Source organism: Neomonachus schauinslandi, chromosome 6 (assembly GCF_002201575.2).
Source record: "Neomonachus schauinslandi chromosome 6, ASM220157v2, whole genome shotgun sequence".
Classification (NCBI taxonomy): Eukaryota; Metazoa; Chordata; class Mammalia; order Carnivora; family Phocidae; genus Neomonachus; species Neomonachus schauinslandi.
Window position 1 is genome coordinate 144,562,762 of NC_058408.1, and position 18,677 is coordinate 144,581,438.

Genomic DNA, 18,677 nt, shown 5'->3' on the forward strand with positions numbered 1-18,677 from the left:
ACTTGAGCAAGCCATGTTCGAAGCTGCTTCATTCACAAGAGCCAAAAGGTGGAAACATCCCAAGGGCCCATCAACAGATGAACGGATACACAAAATGGGGCCTATCCATATAATGGATTATTATCCAGCCCTAAAAAGCAATAACAACGTATCCGAACCCAGAGAGAGGGACAAATATCCTATGATTCCACTTACGCGAAGTACCTACAACAGGCAAATGGAGAGACAGAAAGATTAGAGGTTACTAGGGCCTGGGGGAAAGAGGAATGGAGAATTATTACTTAACGGATACACAGTTTCTGTTTGGGGTGATGAAAAATAAATGACAAATTTTATATTCTGTATATTTTACCACAATTTTGAAAAATCCCACGGATCCTATGCCCAACTTTGCTCTCAACAGTATACCTTGGGCTGACTGATACTTACATGTTCTTGGGATGCCCTTACTACCTCCGTGTTTCTGATTTTTCAAGTGTTTTTTATAAAAACACAGAACCACATTTGAAGAAAGCAGTTTAGTAAGAGCATGAACTTTGGAGGAAAACCACCTGGGTCCAAATGGCGGCTCTGCCACCAAGGAGCCACGTGACAAGTCTCATCTATAAAAGGGGCGAAATAACAGTCCCCCTCTTTGGGCGGCACAGGGGACCCAGGGCAGTGACATGGGTGAGCAGTCACTGCATGCTGGCTGATGGCCACATACACCTGCTTCCTCATCACAGACAGCCCAACCTGGGATGAAAGCTGAAATGCCTTGGCTGAGAAAGAGCTCAGCAAAATATAAATGTATGAAGAAGGACATTAGTCGTGATTTTTCCAAAGAAACGTACTTTGGGATTAAGCATAACATTTAATCAAAAGTCTCTAATATGACATCTAAGTAACCTGGAAAATGTAAACCTAATGAACCTACCCAGCAAAATCACCAGTTTAGTTGTGATTATGAGAAAACAGGTTTTACCTCATCTTTTCTTGGGCCTGAAACATACCAGGAAACTGACAGTCCAGAGCAGGTGATGCTTCACCCTGCTCAGGGGTCCACAGGAGTTCTCCCCTCCAGGAGGCCTGAGGCCATGTCCTCTTGTGCCCGTCCCCCAGCCAGATGGAGGGGATTGCTGGATCCTGTGATCTCTCTTGGTTCTTTGGCAGTTACTAAGTGGCATGAAAGGCAGTTTTTAAGAATACTCTTCCCCTCTACGCTTGAGACACCACCTAGGAATGAAGTCGGGAACTGAGGTGGTCTATTAATTACCTTGGTCTTCTTGGTTTCTGCATTAAATGGTAATTACTGTTCAGAGCCCTTTGAAATATCTAGCCTTTTGGTAACCTCGTCCTAAAAAAAAAAAAGATCTGTGCATTGTTTAGGATAAAAAAAATGGTTGGTGGTTATGCTACTAAATCACAGTTGGAAGGGATCAGATGTTCAAGACTATCCATTCAAACTTCATTTTAAGGATAGGTGACCTAAAAGAAGAGCTTCAACAACTTGCCCACAGTCAAGACTGATGAAAGAGCCCAGGCAGGAGTACAATTAGGGAGATACAGTTATGCTTCAGGTCAACCTTTATCACCATAAATAATAACATCCACCCAGCCTTTGCCCACATACTAAGAAAAACAATAATATGACTCTTAAATCACCTAAGGAAGGCTCAGCATGAGTTCTTTGATAAATAAGACTGAACAACAGCATACCAAAGAGCTCTTTTGGTCATTTTAATTAAAAGGAGCTTTCTGTCCCATTTCATAATTCTCTTTGATTTTATTTTGGGTTTTTTCGGGTTCCCTTCGCCCTTCACTGGCCACCATTTCAAAACAAGCTGTAACACAGTGGATGACGGCCCAGGTGCCTGATCCATAAACAGGTAGAAAGAGCTAGACCGACAGCTGAGCTAGGCAGACAGAGCGACCATGGTTTATGGAATGAGATTTATGAAGAAAAAAAAAAAAATCACAGAAATAACACACATTTGTTTGCGGAAACCTTCAGGTCTTGCTTTCTGGAAAAATACATCTTGGAAAACTTGACACTTCGCTTCTTCATTATATACGGTGGCAAAGGGATGGGAGTCAGGGGAGAGGGACATTTGGACATGGGGCTGTCCGCCTGTCAATGGGGTCTCTGCTTTGGGGGGGATTCCCTCAGGCCGAATGTTGGAGAACCACCAGCCAGGGGGCTTGGACTCGTGGTGGGGGTGGGGCTGTCAGCCTCTGTGACCACCCAGGACTTCATGACCTGGGGGCCTGGGGTGCGTCTAACACATCATTAGCAAGGCTTATGCTGTAGGTAACTATGTTTTCCCAGGAGATGAGAGATCTCTTTCCCTTTCAAATCCCAGAAGCCCGTGGGGCTCGACGGAATTCCTGAAGGAACCAGTATCCCCCAAATCAACATCCTATACCACAACTGCTGTGAAAACTCCTTACTCAACCCAGGTCGACCACCTTTGCGCTTGATGGACTGACACCCCCACCACACCCCAGGGCACACTCAGACATGGCCACGGTCTCTTCTCCAGAGGAAGTCCAACAGGACCAGAAATGTGCACGCCTCACCACCAGCCAGCACACCACCTTCCAAAGGTTCCAATGCTCTCCCCCCTCCTTGATCTTTTTTTTTTTTAACAGCAAAATGTACTTTATCTTTTTTCAAGATCTTGTTTTTTAAGGAATCTTTACACTCAATGTGGACCTCGAACCCACACCCCCAATCAAGCATTACATGCTCTACCGACTGAGCCAGCCAGGCACCCCTGTAGCAAAATATACTTCAGAATTTTTGTTCCCATGCACTCAAATCCCCACTCTCTTTCACTCCAGAAATGGTTCCAACATGAAACGACAAAAAATCCTTTGGTCTGTGCCTCCACGCGAACAGGTTAAAGGTACTCTGCGAAAGGTTCCCCCACTTTGCTTTTAGAACCCAGGCGCTCTTCGGTTAGTGGAATGTTGCCCTCGGTGATTAAAACTGAACTGCACCTGCTAAAAATCAAGCAGTATTTCCTCATCAGGCACCCTTAGTCTTCTAGCGCATTTATAATCACTAATTCAGATTTGCAAAAAGCTCCTTACCCATAATAATGATGTTGGTCCTATTTATTTTGAGACCATGAGTTTCTGGAGGCTCATCAACTCTTTTTACTTTTTTCCAAGGCTGTCTTAAATGAGGAAACTCATTAACCACCAGGATTTTGACCACCACTCTTATACTTTGGTTGTATTGAAATGAAATCATTGGAACTGCATCAATTATGTTCCCGGAGAGCATTCGGTGGTTAGAACAATCCCCAGGGCCACAACTGTAGTCGTTTTAACTCCTCCTTTCCAACCAGCACCCACCTAAGGAAATCTTTGTCTTATCAGCCTTTACAAAAAAAGCAAGCCAACCTTCCCATCTCACGGTGCCTGGTGTAAGTACTGACCTCAGAGCAAAGAGACAAAGCACCCTCCTGCCTTCTGCTCCCACCAACAAGCAGGCAAGCAGGAGTCATGGAAGACAGGCCAAGCATGTCTATTTCCACAGCTTCCAAGGCATCCACCTCGCAGCAGATAAACCTCACACCTGTCGCACACGCAAATTGCCCCATGTCCACTCTTAGAAATTCACTCCTAGGCTTTCCCCGTTGTCCTCCGGGTTTTGGCTTCTGGATATTTTTAAATGTTAACACAAAAATCAACCATTTTTGTAGAAGAAAACAACCCTTTTAAAGATGAGAATTGGGTAGGGTATTTCAGAAAAGGGCTCCGGGGCACTTTTTTGTAGAGAGGAGGCCCAATGAACCACAGCAGTGATGAGGTCGGGGCTCACGTGCCCTCTCAAGTGTCATCGGGGTGTCGTGGACACAGCTGTAGCAGAAAAGTCCATCTACCAAGAAACCCTCTTTGACCTGGTTCTTCAGAACCTAGGGTCCAGTCTAGAGTGTCCCCCGGCAGGTTGCCCAGATGGCTCCCGCTGATCCCAGGTCTCCTGATGTCCATGCCCTTGGGGAATTCATCTCCTCCCCTAATGATCTGCTGAATAACAGAAAACAGCCAAGGTGGTTAGAGGTCACATCCATGATCAGGTTACCAAAGGCTGTGACTCCTTTCTTCTTCACACGCTACTTCTTCTTGTCTGCTCTCCCTGAGGGGGGCCAGCTACCACACGAAGAGGCCTACGGGGCAAGGAAGTGAGGGCAGCCTCCAGCCCATAGCCAGTGAGGAACTGAGGCCCTCAGCCCAACAACCTGCAAAGAAATGAGTCTGACAACCCCGGGAATGAGACTGGGAGCAGGTCCTTCCCCACAGCTGATCCTACAAATGAGACTCCAGACATAACCGAAATCTTAAGTCCTATAAGAGACCTCACCATGGAAGGCCCAACTAAGCCACGCCTGGAAAACTGTGATAAAAAATGTTGTTTAAAGCTACTGCACCTTGGGGGAATTTGTTACACAGTAATAAGTAACCAATGCACCGACTCACGGACTCATGCTATCCAAAGGGACCAAAGAATGTCATAGTCAAATTCCTTCAGCCTTCCTCACATACTACATTCCTCAAGGCCTCCCCTTCCATACTAAATAATGCAGAGACTCCATGTCTCTCTTTCTGAGACACCCTTCCTTCAAACTCAGCCCAGGTTCCCTTCCTGACCTCTGTTATCCTTAGCCTTCCCAAGAGCCAACATCCTCGCTCCCTGCACACCCACAGGACAACATGCTCTTCTGACTTTGGCCCACTCAGATCCCGGCTCTCTGGTCTGCCTTCCCTTCTGGATGAGGAAGCCCCGTGAGTTGAGGCTGTGCGCTGTCCAGCCCTTGGAGGGTGCCTGCCCCCAAGGATGCTCATCAACATCCGCTGACTGGATGAACAAGAGCCTGAACGGGCATTTACAGGCCTCTTTAGGGAGACGGCTGTCAAGGTCCACCTCCCCCAGAGCGGGGGAGACTACACTTGACCACCTTCTGTGATGGGCTCTCCAGAGCCTTGCAGACAGAGGACAGAGATGGCCTGTCACCATGGAAGCATTCTCTCTTCATAAACACTATTTCATACCCAGCGTCTGGGCCAAGTCCATCCGTACTCACACAACCCTGCTCAAACAGGGCAAGTATACTGACGCTTCTCTGATTCTGCTTCAGTTTTAGTTTTATAGACTATAAAGCATATAGAAAACAGACTCTCAACTTTCTACCCTCCTGTTATGAACTCTTCTCGCATAAAGAACAATGCCAATGGGGATTGTGCTTTTAAAGTATGTGCGAGTCCAGGAAAACGGTTTTAAAAGATCAACCATGGAAATGACCGATGAGGGGAACGACGGATTTTTTTTTTTTTTTTTTAAGATTTTATTTATTTATTTGACAGAGAGAGAGAGAACACAAGTAGGGGGAGTGGGAGAGGGAGAAGCAGGCTTCCCGCAGAGCAGGGAGCCCGACATGGGGCTCGATCCCAGGACCCTGGGATCATGACTTGAGCCAAAGGCAGACGCTTAACCGACTGAGCCACCCAGGCACCCCAACAACAACTGATTTAAAAATATATATATATATATAGGGCGCCTGGGTGGCTCAGTTGGTTAAGCAACTGCCTTCGGCTCAGATCATGATCCTGGAGTCCCTGGATCGAGTCCCGCATCGGGCTCCCTGCTCGGCGGGGAGCCTGCTTCTGCCTCTGACCCTCCCCCCTCTCGTGCTCTCTCTCTCTCATTCTCTCTGTCTCAAATAAATAAATAAAAAAAATCTTTAAAAAAAAATATATATATATATATTTTTTCCTTCCGGTTCCTGCTACCTTTCAACTACTTAAAAAAGAGATTCATAAAAACGTAAGAAAGAGAACGTTTTGAAAACTTCATTCTACCTTATAGCCTCCAATGCGATGTTCCTGCTTAAAGTCCTTTCCATTCTTCAGCCACCGCATAGTTGGTGCTGGATTTCCCCCAGCCGGACAGCGAAACTTGACAGTATTGGCCGCAGGGACGGCATGAAGTCGCTTTTCCATCTTTTCTGTGTTGGTCCAGTACGGTGCTCCTGGGGTGGAAAACACGGTTACAATGTACAGAGAAGGAGAGCTTCATTTCCATAACAGGGAAGATAATGTTACTTTGTAAGTGAGCGAGCTGACATTCTCAAAAATCTTTGGGTAATATTTACATTAGGAGAAAAGTTTTCTGAAGTCTAGCAGATGGCCTAACAGAAGGTCCCTGGAGATGGGACTGCTTGTTAGTTTGTGTCTCTTAACAGGGAAAAAGTGTTTGAGGTACCCTCTCTCCCTTGTTCCTAGGGCCAGAATATAAATTCATGGCAAATCACGTTTTCAAATGCTGCTTTATATAAACAGTGACAACCCATACAGTAACTAACAAAATGTTGTTAGTTCTGAGTCCTCCTGTTAGTTGCTGAGTCCTCCAAAATGTATCATTTTAGATCAATCACCACACCTAGCAAATGATCACATACACACACAAGGTGCGCTAGAAGCCAAGTCAGTTTAGCCACAGAAGCTGTAAAGAATAATCAATAGGGCGCCTGGGTGGCTCAGTTGGTTGAGCGACTGCCTTCGGCTCAGGTCATGATCCTGGAGTCCCTGGATCGAGTCCCGCATCGGGCTCCCTGCTCGGCGGGGAGTCTGCTTCTCCCTCTGACCCTCCCCCCTCTCATGTGCTCCCTCTCTCATTCTCTCTCTCAAATAAATAAATAAAATCTTTAAAAAAAAAAAAAGAATAATCAATAATATAACTTACTATCCTAAGATGATAAATTATTCAGGGAGGCATCATTAATTTCCCAGTACTTTATATGACAAACCAGAAAGCCCTATCACTAACTATGTTTTAATTTTTTTAATGGAGAAAAGATTTTTCAGCGGTTGTGAATGCCATAATTCTACCACCATGTCTAAACAGGTAAAACTTAACAGGAGGCTATCGATTACATGTTATGTGAAGGTGAGCTCTCTAAATGACCCGCAAAGTCATGGATACAAGTGATTCTTTAAACTCAAGAGAAGAGATAACTTTTTAAATTGCCAAACAAAGGACATTTTATCTAAGTATGAACCACAGCAACGATCCAGAATACCACCGTAAATTCTTCATGCTTGCCAACAGCAGCTAATGAGCACTATTGAGTGAGGGCTTCTTATTTGCCAAACCGAGCTCTAAAAGCTGTTACATGTTTAGCATATTAATCCTGACACCAATCTGATGAAAAAGGCATTATTATAATCCTCGTTCACAGACAAGGAAACTGAGGCACAGAGAAGCTACAAAGCTAGGAAGAAGTGCAGGCAGATTTGAGCCAAGGCAGACTGATTCCAGAGCCCACTGTCTTTGCCCCTACTCTCCATGGCTGGTAAGAACCAGCTTCTCCAAGGGGTCGAAATCCATACCTTCAACCACTCTGATGTTAAAGACCGGAGTCCAGGACAGCCAGCCCTTGCCAAAGGCACACTGCCTTCTTGATTACTGCCCAAAATTTCCACTCAAATCTTGTATAGCTATTTAACTTTTCACATGTATGTTTCTGTCTTAGCAAACTGGGAGCCAAAATTTCCCTAAAGCATCCATCAACAGGGCCTTGCACCTTCTAGAACATTCTATAACACTGAAATCCTAGAAGACTGATTCATAACTGTGTTTACCGCTGATGAGGGTTAGAATGAGCAGCAGCACACACATTTCACAAACCAGAGACAAACTGGTCCAGGCAGGGGTTTTGTCTCTGATGTGGATTTACAGGTCTCCTCCTCTATTCTGTGGATGACAGAGCTTGCTCCCGGCGGGGGGGGGGAGGTTAACAATCCCCTTCACTTAACAGCCAGACTCTCATGGCAGAATGAGGAATTGGAAAAACTGCATTCAAAACACCTACCCTTGTTTGCCTCACCCTTGCTCTTGAAACCTGACTATAAAAGGTGGAGCTGAGATTTCTTAACAAGGGCATGCTGAATCTTCTTTATCCTTGTTTATCTAAGTATCAGTGTAGATGTAGACGGTGTCTACAATGCCAAGACCGTGCAGGCAAGGCAAAACTGAGGTGGTCATGTGTACCAGAGAAAAGAAAGGCCAGAGCAGGGCCAGGAGGAGAGCCAGGGGAATAAGAACAGGGTTGCATGCTTTCCTCTGAATCCAGTTGTATCTGCAATGAGTAGGCAACTTGGTGGCCATTTGGCTTTGGGTGTCGAATGCCCATAAACACACCCACTCTTTTGAGGGCTCACCGGGGAGTACTTGATTGCTATTCATCACAAGACTCCCAGAGCCTGGCATATACTGGAACAATTTCAATAATCTTTCATTTTAAAAGCTTCTACTTAGAAAAATCCATCCACAGCACAGCCACTAAAAAGAAACCATTAAGAGCACAAAATAAATAATGAGCTTTGTCGCTACACAAAGACTTTTATAAATCTGACCTAAATGAAAAGCATACCTCATGCTGTCAGGTGTCTATAATCATGTCATTTGTTTAAGTAAACACAATGGTCTATTCATATGAATTAGCTAAATATTAATGTAGTAACTTTGAGATAGCATCAATTACAGCCGAGCTGATCCTTTGGAATGTCTTTTCATTTTCGTATAAAAGAAATCAACAGATATGTGCTTACATTCCATTAGGCATGATTTGTACATTCCCTAAAATGTTAAAAAGTTAAGATTTAGTTGAAGGAACTAGGAACGTTGCCGGAGCGAAGCTGTCAGGGAGGCTGTAACCCACACAGGGATCACCCCAGACCATATGAGCCCGCACGGTCATGGCCTGTGGCAACATCACACTGACAGCCGGCACCTTTGTCTTGGCACCTAAGGAATGATTCAAGGACAAGGGTGAAAAGAATTTTGCTGGAATTTCTGGCAGGAAGCCACTTCCCTGGGGTAAAATTTCAATCGTCAAAACTGCACCTATAAAATCTGCTCATGCAAAATAGATGCACGGCCATGAAGCAGGGTATGGGCACCCAGCTTGTCATCTAAAATCGCAGGGATGGGGCGCCTGGGTGGCTCAGATGGTTAAGCGTCTGCCTTCGGCTCAGGTCATGATCCCAGGGTCCTGGGATCGAGTCCCGCATTGAGCTCCCTGCCAGGCGGGGAGCCTGCTTCTCCCTCTGCCTCTGCCTCTCTCTCTCTCTCTCATGAATAAATAAAAAAAAAAAAAAAAACATTTAAAATCGCAGGGATGCCAGGTGGGCGGGGCACTGTAAAATCTAATCAACAGAGTAGAAACCGATCGCCTACACGCCTACACGGCTTCCCCTCGAAACCTACATCTGCAACACTCTCTTTTCCTGAATACCTGTAGATAGTGACTCGACAGAAAAGCCACTGAGCCAAGTTTTCCAGGTTGTCTGTGTGGCAGTGGTGGGCCACCCCAACGCTCTGCCCAGTCCCACTCACATCACACAGGACAGCACACTTCTGTGACCAGACTTTCCCTGAAGATTTTGGCTCATGAATTTTTTTAATGCGCATGATGCTAGAGGGGAGGAATTTTTATTTTATAATGGCTCCTCCTGAAATAACCTAGTTTTATGTGGAGACTGAAAGGTCTAGAAAAATAATGAGACTGTAGGACTAGCCCTAGCTGCACTTTCTTCATCGGTGGCCTCATGTCCTCCGCGAACTTTGTATTCGATATTTCCTGCCAAATTTGCAGTCTGGACACACGGAAATGCCAGCACTACCACCCCCCCAACACACACCCCAAGAACAACAACGCAGCTGGTGAGAGACCAGGACCAGGCTCCTCTTTTCATACCGTGGGTTAACTTTCACTTGCAGAAGGAACTCACCTAACAAATTAGTGATTTACAAAAGCAAGATGGCCCTTGCACATAGTAGGTGTTCAGTACAAACCTTTCCTCAACAACTTTATAAAAGATGAAACCTGCAGGCCAAGGCTACATCACATTTCAAAGAAGTCTCTGAGCATCTACTCAATGGATCCTCCCTGGCATAATCTTAGGGATGTAGGAGGAGTGAGTTTAAAGTCAATCCACAGAAAAGGAATGGTGATAGAAATCTCGGATGGCGTGAAGAAATGAATTCTACTAAATCAGAGGTAAGCAAGCTGACCTATAGGATAGGTGGGTCCCTTCTGCTCTGATATTCTCAGATCTTCTGATGTAACGTGTAGCAAAAGAATGATGCTCTCTTAGTCATTAAATACTAACACTGAGCTTAAAGGAACAGTAAAACCCAGGCAAAAAATAAATAAGTAAAATCCCGTCAAGGAATACTATACCTACTCAATATCATTTTCTACACTGAAACAGTTATTGTATATTAGTGAAAATGCTAATAAAATTTTACTTTAATATAGCAGTATTCTCTTAAGATGTGCTGATTAAACAGAGATGTATAACCCCACAAAAACTTCCCTCAATGTTCCTTCAACCTACCACCTCCATCCCACAGTGAATATTCATCACATTCCTTTGCTAGGCCTCCTCTTTGTCATTTACGTATTTCCATCACCAGGGTGTCTCCATACTGAGATGTATCCCTTTCAATGTCTGCTGACCAGTAAGAGTAGAGCATCTGAAGGGTACAGCTTGAGTTGCCTTCAGCCCATGGAGTAGGCACTCAAGTGTTTATTGGATGGATGGATGGATGGATGGATGGATGGATGGATGGATGGATAGATGGACGGATGGACAGACAGAGAGATGGACAAATGTACCAAATGGACAACTGCTAAAAGCTTGAGCTATAAAATGAGGGAGTTGAACTGAATGTTCTGGTATGGTAAGGTCCCTCCACGTCCTAACATTCTGTCCAGGTATTCTAGGCAGATACTGATTTTGTCAACACATGGTAGGATTAGAGGGTTTCTTTTGACCATGCAATCAAAAACATGGGCTGCCCCTACAGAAGCCCTTACATGCCCCAGTATGTATCTCAACATGGACATCTAAGGTCTATGGTCTCCTCTCTTTCTGAAATCAAAAAGAGAATACAGCCCAGCGGTTTAAAGGAAAAACATGGAATCATATTACCACTGTACCAATAAGCCTCAGTCACCATCTGGTCCAATGGCTGATGTGATCAATGTCACCCAGAAAGGTCAAGTGATCTGATCAAGGTTGCATGGCCAAGGCCAGGCTGAGGGAAGACCCAGGCCTCCAGCTCCCTGGGCAATGCTCTTTCAACCACTCCAGGCTGCCCTTTGAACTCTCCCATGGTAATTAAGTCAAAAGTTCAAGATTTATGTGAGCTGTGGACCCTGATGACTGCCAACTGTATTTTTATTGATGCAAAAACAAAAAAACACAGCCTGTTTCAGCTCCTAGATTAAGTCTCACAAACTCCCTAAAGCCCCACTAAGGCCTCTGTCTTAAGTCTATAATTAGGGTCTTTAAAAATATCACTAATCAGGACATTTGAATGCTTTGACCCTGACTGGGGTGGGGGTGGGAGGATGTCTCTGAGCTCCACCCCCATCCTTCCAGTAGACTGAGGTTCATCTGTTTTCAGTTTTGCATAAATTAAGAGAAAACAAATCTAACAAAATATAGCGATGTGAGTGCGTGCATGATTATGGGGGCGGTGGGCTTTATATGAGAATCTCATTAAAAACAACAACTTGCTGACCAGTGAGGCATTTGATAAGAAACACATTAAAACAAACCAGGCAAGTGACTCTCATTTGAAATGCCTGAGTCCACTGGGAGACCAGCTGCCCCGTGGGAGGTTCCTAGGATCTGCCTTCAAAAGAAAACCCTCCACTTATTCATTATGCTGGCTGACCACAGGGGAGGCCAAGAAAGAGATCATTCAATCCAACCTTCCGGACAGAACACCATCCCTGGCTTTTGTGATAAAACACCCAAACCAATTTAGGATGAGGTTTTCATTACGAAGGAATGTCAAAAAAATTCAGGAAGCCTGTGTGCTTTGGGTTTATTATTATTATTACTATTATTTTTAATTCCTGGAAACTGCCACACAACATTTACCAACTTAGATATAATCTCTACTAAGTAAAAATCCCAATTAGACCAAAGGTGACGGTAAACTGTTATTATCAGCGGGTTAATCAACAAAAGGAGTATGGAATCTCAGGCCAAGTTCCTTCATTTTCCCTAGCCAGTTCCAAAAACTTGCCTTACTCCCTGACACAGAGTATGGGTACGTGCAGGTCTCAACAGGAATGAAATCAAAATAGAAAACAGCCTTGTCTCTCTCTTCACTCAAGAGAAAGAACCACTCCAGGAGCAAAAATCTTGACAAAGCTGCCTTGCTATGATTATTCCTCTAGTTCAGCAGTTAACCTGAACTTTGTCAATCATGATCTTCCCGAGAACTAAGTCTCAAGCTTTTCAGAAATATTAATCACTTAAACACAAGCTTGAGGTAATAAAAATCACTCGAGGAAAAAAAAAAATGGACATGCATGTCTACTTATTAGTTGCCAGATGACCCATTAAGACACATGTACCTAGGGGAGGCAAGGACTAGTTAAGTTACGCTTTCCCTGCTGAAGTAGAAACTCTGAACCTTTCAAAACCCTCAACCTGGATGCATTTCAAAAATCAGCATTTGAAATCGCAACTTTCTGTCCCAGAAAGTCTGTTTCACTAAAGGGCATATGTAAGCAGCATTATTTCCTGGCAGCCAGGCTTGTAATGACATCACAGGATTGTTCCGCTCAGGGAAACGTCTAGCGCTGGTAAGGTGTGAGGTCATCAGCTAGTCAGCTGCTAAAATATGACCTGAGAATGCCCTTCACATCTGTGAGGGAAGAACCTGACTTAAAAGGCAAGAGAAAAGTCAGGTCAATCAAACCAGCCCATTGCACAGATTTTCAAAGCATGTGCAACAGGATGTGAATGAATGCTATATTTTAAAGAGGGTCTTATGGTCAGTAAGTTTGGAAAACCCTGGGAAAGGCCAAAATTAAACAGATGTTCTACCACTGAACACTGCAGAGTTGTAGTATGCTGACTGACGGACACTTTAAGTCTGAGAAAAGGGTCCTAGGAGGAGGTATTTTTCAAATTCATTTCAAAATACAACTCCTCCTTGGCACAGAATTTTTCTGGACTGGGGTTCTAAAGGGATATACTTTGGGAAACACCAGCTTATTCTCTTAAGGCACAGACCAGACCTGAGCATTACCGCTTGTCATGAGACCCATAAAAGATGTACAGGAGGACTGTAATTTCACAGAATACTCCCTCAACATCCAGGCTAGTCCTTGCCTCCCAAAGTGGTCTACCCGGAAAGGCGGGTCTGAGACACGATGCGACACGGCCCATGACGTCAGAGAACAGAACACGGGAACTTTCAAAATCGAGCCACTCAATCTGCTTGCGTGAGCGAGGAAATCTCTACAGGGGAGCCCACTTTTGAGCTGAGCCGGGTCTTGTACGATGGTGTGAGAGTTAAAGTCAACCCTGAATATTGTGAAACATCCCTGTAAAAAGATCAGACGTACTTCCACGGCCAAACTTCAACAATCTTGCCTTAATTTTGGGCTTATTTTTGCCCTTGTATTTGCCTGCCATGCTTTTTGTACTCCGTACAAAATTTAAGAACTCTACCAGGCAGATAAGCATGCCTTCTTACAGCTAACCACCAAATCAGATAAACAAAAATCTAGCATACCAGCAGAGAGAATGACCTGCAATATATTTTTCAAGCCATCGGCTACCGAACTAACATCTACCAACCCAAAAAGAAAAAAAAAACTTCAGACAAGCCCAGAAATGTGACTGTCAGCAGAAGATCACTGGAGCATCATTTGTTAACTTCACCGAAGAGGAACTTTCAAACACCCCCCAGTGGTATTTCCAGACAATCAGAAGGTACCAGAGGAATCAATCTGGACACATGGGTGTTTTCCAGGTGGCTGAAAATGCATGGAATTCGGTGCTTCTACAATTTTCCCTATTAATCAGGTCAGGCATTTGACACTGGAGGTGGCAAAAAATTGTTTTAATGGCAACATCCCCTTCCCCGCCTTGCCAATTACCCTGGCCATGGCATTCCTCTGTCCACACAGGCCACAGCTGCTTAATCTCCGCTGCCCCAGGCTGCACCTGTGAATCAGACCAGCCTAATCACACTAACAGATGGCAGAGGCCAAGTAGCCAGCTAAGAACTGCTATCACTTTAAATCGCATCTAATGTTTCACAGGCACCAAACAGAGGCAGTTCCCGACAGCAGTATCTCCCTGGTACAGCTAACACCAGCCCTTAATCACTGCAGAGCACCCATCGTGGGGCAGACTTGGTGTCATTCGAGAGCTAATCACAAAGAACCCTGGTCCCAGGGTGAAGGTATGGCATTCATTAAATGCGCTCCACTCCCTGGCCCGTCTGCACAGGCACTGGGAAGAGGGACTAGTGTTCAGGAGGAAAACCTGGAGGTCCGTGGCAGGTAGTCCTTCCCAATCGCCAGAAAGAGGTTCAGTTCACTCGGTCTACTTGTTACATAACCTATACCTTGCTGTTACATTGTACTGCTTCCCAAGTATTCCTGGCAACATGCTATGAGACTTGGTTCAGCAGGACGATGCAGCTTGCAGACATGTCAACACAACCCAGCTGCTGCCGGAGTCTGAGATCCCACGTGGGGGCACCACTTGAGGGCTGTAAACAACACTGCACCCCCTTCGTCACCCTGGGGACTGGGAGAGGGGCGCTGTGATTCAACATGCAACAGGCCTACAAGTGAATGGCAGTTTTGCCTTTTGCTCACTGAATCATGAATTTCCGATCAATAACACAGGAATAATACCTTTCTCTACCTTATGGGGCTTGGGGCGGGGGGCGGGCATTGCCTGAGCCAGCAACCAGCACGGAGCTTGCCCAAAGCAGGGCCTCTAAAGCACGGTCTTTTATTGCCTCCTCTGCTAGAGCCAAAGAACTAATAATAGGGAATGAGTGATGTCTTCTGATGTACCAGGGTTTTGTTATTAAATAGTAATAACAACTTTGTTAGAAGGTTGGTACGAATCACAGAAGACAGTTTCACTCACCCACTGTTTTATAAATAAGAGCTCTTGGGGCGCCTGGGTGGCTCAGTTGGTTAAGCGACTGCCTTCGGCTCAAGTCGTGATCCTGGAGTCCCGGGATCGAGTCCCGCATCGGGCTCCCTGCCCGGCAGGGAGTCTGCTTCTCCCTCTGACCCTCCCCCCTCTCATGCTCTCTCTCTCTCATTCTCTCTCTCAAATAAATAAATAAAATCTTTAAAAAAAAAAAAAAAAAGCTCTTAACAGCAAACCCCTGCTCAAGGCACATCGACATGTGTGAATCCCTAAGTCAGAGCTTCTCATTCTTCACTATACAGGAGAATCACTCCCGGGGTTTCTAATTCAGTGCCTCTGAGGTGGGGCCTTGGCATTTTCATTTCTAGTAAGTTCTTAGAGCTGATGCTGATGCTAGTGATCCAGGCCCTAAGTTTTCTCTTGCCAAAACAGTGAAAACTATAGACCAAAACATTTCCCTTCTTGCCTAAGCTGCTAGGAGACTCAGGGACAAATGCATTTCCCCACTTAACACATTGTCCCAGGTCCCTAACAGCACTGATTTTCTCGTCTTCCCTTAAAGAGCCCTGGGCCTCTTTTAATAACTAATTGTCTTATTATTTAGGCCTTGTTTAAATTTATTAAACTGACGAAAATCCTTTTGAAAACACGTAGAATATAACACCTGAACAAAGAATGCCAGTGACCAGTCTAAAATCAGTTTGGGAACACACAAGCCATGTTATGGGAAAGACGGAAGGCTCTATTTTATCTTCTTTCTTGAACAAACACACACACTCTTCTGAGTGCTGTGCAAATACAAACTCATCTAATCCTCGTTAACAACCCCAATGGACACTGTAACTATTCCCGTTTTATAGCTGAAGAAACTGAGGCGCAGAAGTTAAATTACTTGCCCAAGTGACGGAGGCAGAGAGGCCACGTGCTTCTACACCAAGGCTGCCCATGTGTCACTGCTCAGCGTTAACTGCCTTTTCAAAGCCAGCGGCACCTGCTGGTCCCCTTCCCTATCGCTGCCTGCAAAGTAAGGCACACCGCAGTGTTTAAAACGGCCCCGGTTTCTCAACCTCAGCACTTCTGACATCTTGGACCAGATCCTTCTTTGTTATGGGCTGTCCTGTACATTGCAGGATGTTTATTAGCAGCACCCCGGTTCCTCCCACTGGATGCTATTGGGGCATCCCTCCTCCCCCTGTTGAGACAACCAAACATTGCCCAATGCCCCCAGGGGAGGGAGAAGGAGGAGAATCCCCGCCCCCAGCAGAGAACCCCCGAGTTAAGCCCCACACTGTCAAAGCAAACCAGAAGATGGTATGCGCTTCGACTCGGGTGACGCCTCCGAACCGTGAGAAGCCAAAGAGAAAAAGAAAATCAAAGAAAGGAAAATCGTGACCACTTCCCAGAGTGGCTTCCGACACAGTAAGAAAGGAAGACAGTCGAAAAGGGTGTACAGGAGCACTAGTTTATTCTCAGATTAGAAAGTCAGGAGAGTAGACACAGCGGAGAAAGGCAAGGGTTGTAGGGCACGCTATCCCGAAGAGCGGACGAGATGACAGGTTAGAGTCCGGACTTCCCACCAGGCTCTGCTCGCTCGGGAACCTTCCGAGGTGGCCACTACTTACTCTTGTTGTTACTGTTCTCACTGACAAAATCCTCGGAACCATCTGTGTCGTCCTCGTCATCTCCAGATGAGATGGCATCTGTATTCAAAAGAATATAGCCATGGTTGTGTTTGTGCAAAGCAAAAGGCTGCAATCACGTACAACTCAGCCCTTCTGGAGAGGGCCTTCCACAACCCGGGAGGAGCCCACGCAAAAAGTCCGAGACCGCGTTTAGCAAAGATGGTTTTAATGGCTTAAATTTTCTCTCCATGATGACAGTTGGTCTGTATTATGATTCGCAAAGCTTTCCGCTTTCACGTTATTTAAACATGCTGTCAAGTAGGATATATCAAAACTGGATTTTAAGCTTCAAACAGCATTCAAGTCCCCAACAGATTTACTGATTGTGTTGTGATCCATCCAAAGATTCTTTCCAACACCACCTTTCAGTTCTCAGGATCCCCTTCAAGAAGGGAATTCGTCCCTAGCCAAACTTAACCCCTGTGTGGCCTTCCATCCGTTTACTAACTTCTGAAAGCGAACCTTTAAACTTGGCCACAAAGGGGGTCCGTGCAGCTCCCCCGAACTGCATGGAAGAAAAATAAAGGAGAGAAACTCACATTTTAATAAAAGGAATCCAAAATCTTCCACATCAAATTTCAATACTGGATTCTAAATGCCAAGGATGCCGGCAGTATGGGTGGCGGAGGGAAGGGGGCTGTTTTTACTTCTATAAAAGCGGACTGTCTTAAGAGGAAAATGTTACTTTGCACATGAGAATCCTGTCATTTTTAACGACCAGCCTCTCTGGTTGAGCTGGTCCCGTGGAAGAACTTCAAAAACAGATCAACAACAAACTATGAAGCTCTGTGAGTGGCATCCAATTAGCAGCTCCCACTATGATTTCCCTCGTCCAATACAATTTGACCCAGAAAACGGCTACAGAGGGGAGAGCGCGGAGGGCTCGCAGGCCAACTCACCTGTGACATTCACCATGAAGTAGACAGCCTCGCTGTCTACCGGCCTAGCCGCCGTGCAAGCATAGAGGCCGGAGTCTCTAGGCGTGGCACCTTTTATCTGCAAGTATTCCCCAATAAGCACTGTCCTATTGTTGGGCCCCAAGTGTACCCCATCCTTAGTCCAAATGATCGTGGCGGCATCTCTCAATGGACAGCACAACTCTAGCGACTCCCCGGGTGCAGCCACGTAAACTTCAGGTTGGGAGATTTGGTATTTGGTTGGCGGCTCTGCAGAAAGGTAGGAGAGAGAAGATGGAGACAGATGGGAAGGAGGAAAAGGAGAGAACGTCCAACAAAGGTCAGTGGCGGCCCGTTCATTCCTGGGAGAGGCCGTTGTTGGTTTGCAAATGGCCCCAGCGGCCGTTTGCCTCTGCCCGAGCCCAGGAACCCAGGAAGCAGCCTTGTGCACAGAGCAGACTGAGTGTCCGAAACGTGGACCAGAGGAAGTGCCCAGTGGAAGCTGCCCTGCTGAATCTGCGCGAGCTGGGGGGCTGTAAACACACCGCCGAAACCCAGCATGGAACGATATTGTACAAGAAAACTTTTCAGTCGATTGCCAATCCAAAGTCTGCTTGCAACTGTCACACCCCAGCAATTCTATTCTTGTGGCATTTTTTTTTATTTGTAGGGACGTGTGTTTTATCATTTTTTTCATCCGATGCGACTGCATGGCTATGTGTCTACACCTACACACACACACACGCACACACACACACACACACCCCTATTTATTTTTGTTAGACTTTGTTGTCACAAAGCCGAGCTTCTTAAAATGAAATGCCTCAAACTCAAGGGAAACTAATGAGTCCTTCTACAAAGCTGTAAGGCTCAGATCACTTTGCCAGCCTGGAGACCTAATTCTGTGCTGGGCAAGCTGGAACACCCTGTTTTTCTTCATACCAAAAAGAATGAAATGCCCCCAGACAGCCGAGAGGTGGTCTCCATATTGCACTGAAATGGATCTGGAAATGAAGCTGCTGAGCACTGTGTACCTTACCCTCTGACACAGTCACAGTCGGGTCCCTCCCTGCCCGCCAGCCCCCACCAGTCCTGGGTTCCAGCCCCCTCAGACCTG

At 45.6% G+C, this 18,677-nt stretch overlaps 1 protein-coding gene across 4 annotated transcripts in view; it reads right to left on the minus strand.

Annotated features, from left to right (window-relative positions):
• The window catches only part of FGFR2 (fibroblast growth factor receptor 2), a 97,397-nt gene that overhangs the window by 57,826 nt on the left and 20,894 nt on the right, over positions 1-18,677 (minus strand). For 2 of the 4 annotated variants that reach the window (XM_021703824.2, XM_021703819.2), the window contains exons 2-4: positions 17,564-17,830; positions 16,605-16,682; positions 5,848-6,017 (exon numbers count right to left, since the gene is read on the minus strand). In XM_021703824.2, the coding sequence (XP_021559499.1) occupies positions 5,848-6,017; positions 16,605-16,682; positions 17,564-17,830 (515 nt within the window). The remainder of the gene's footprint in view (positions 1-5,847; positions 6,018-16,604; positions 16,683-17,563; positions 17,831-18,677) is intronic. The other 2 variants (XM_021703822.2, XM_021703826.1) reach the window with 2 other exon arrangements.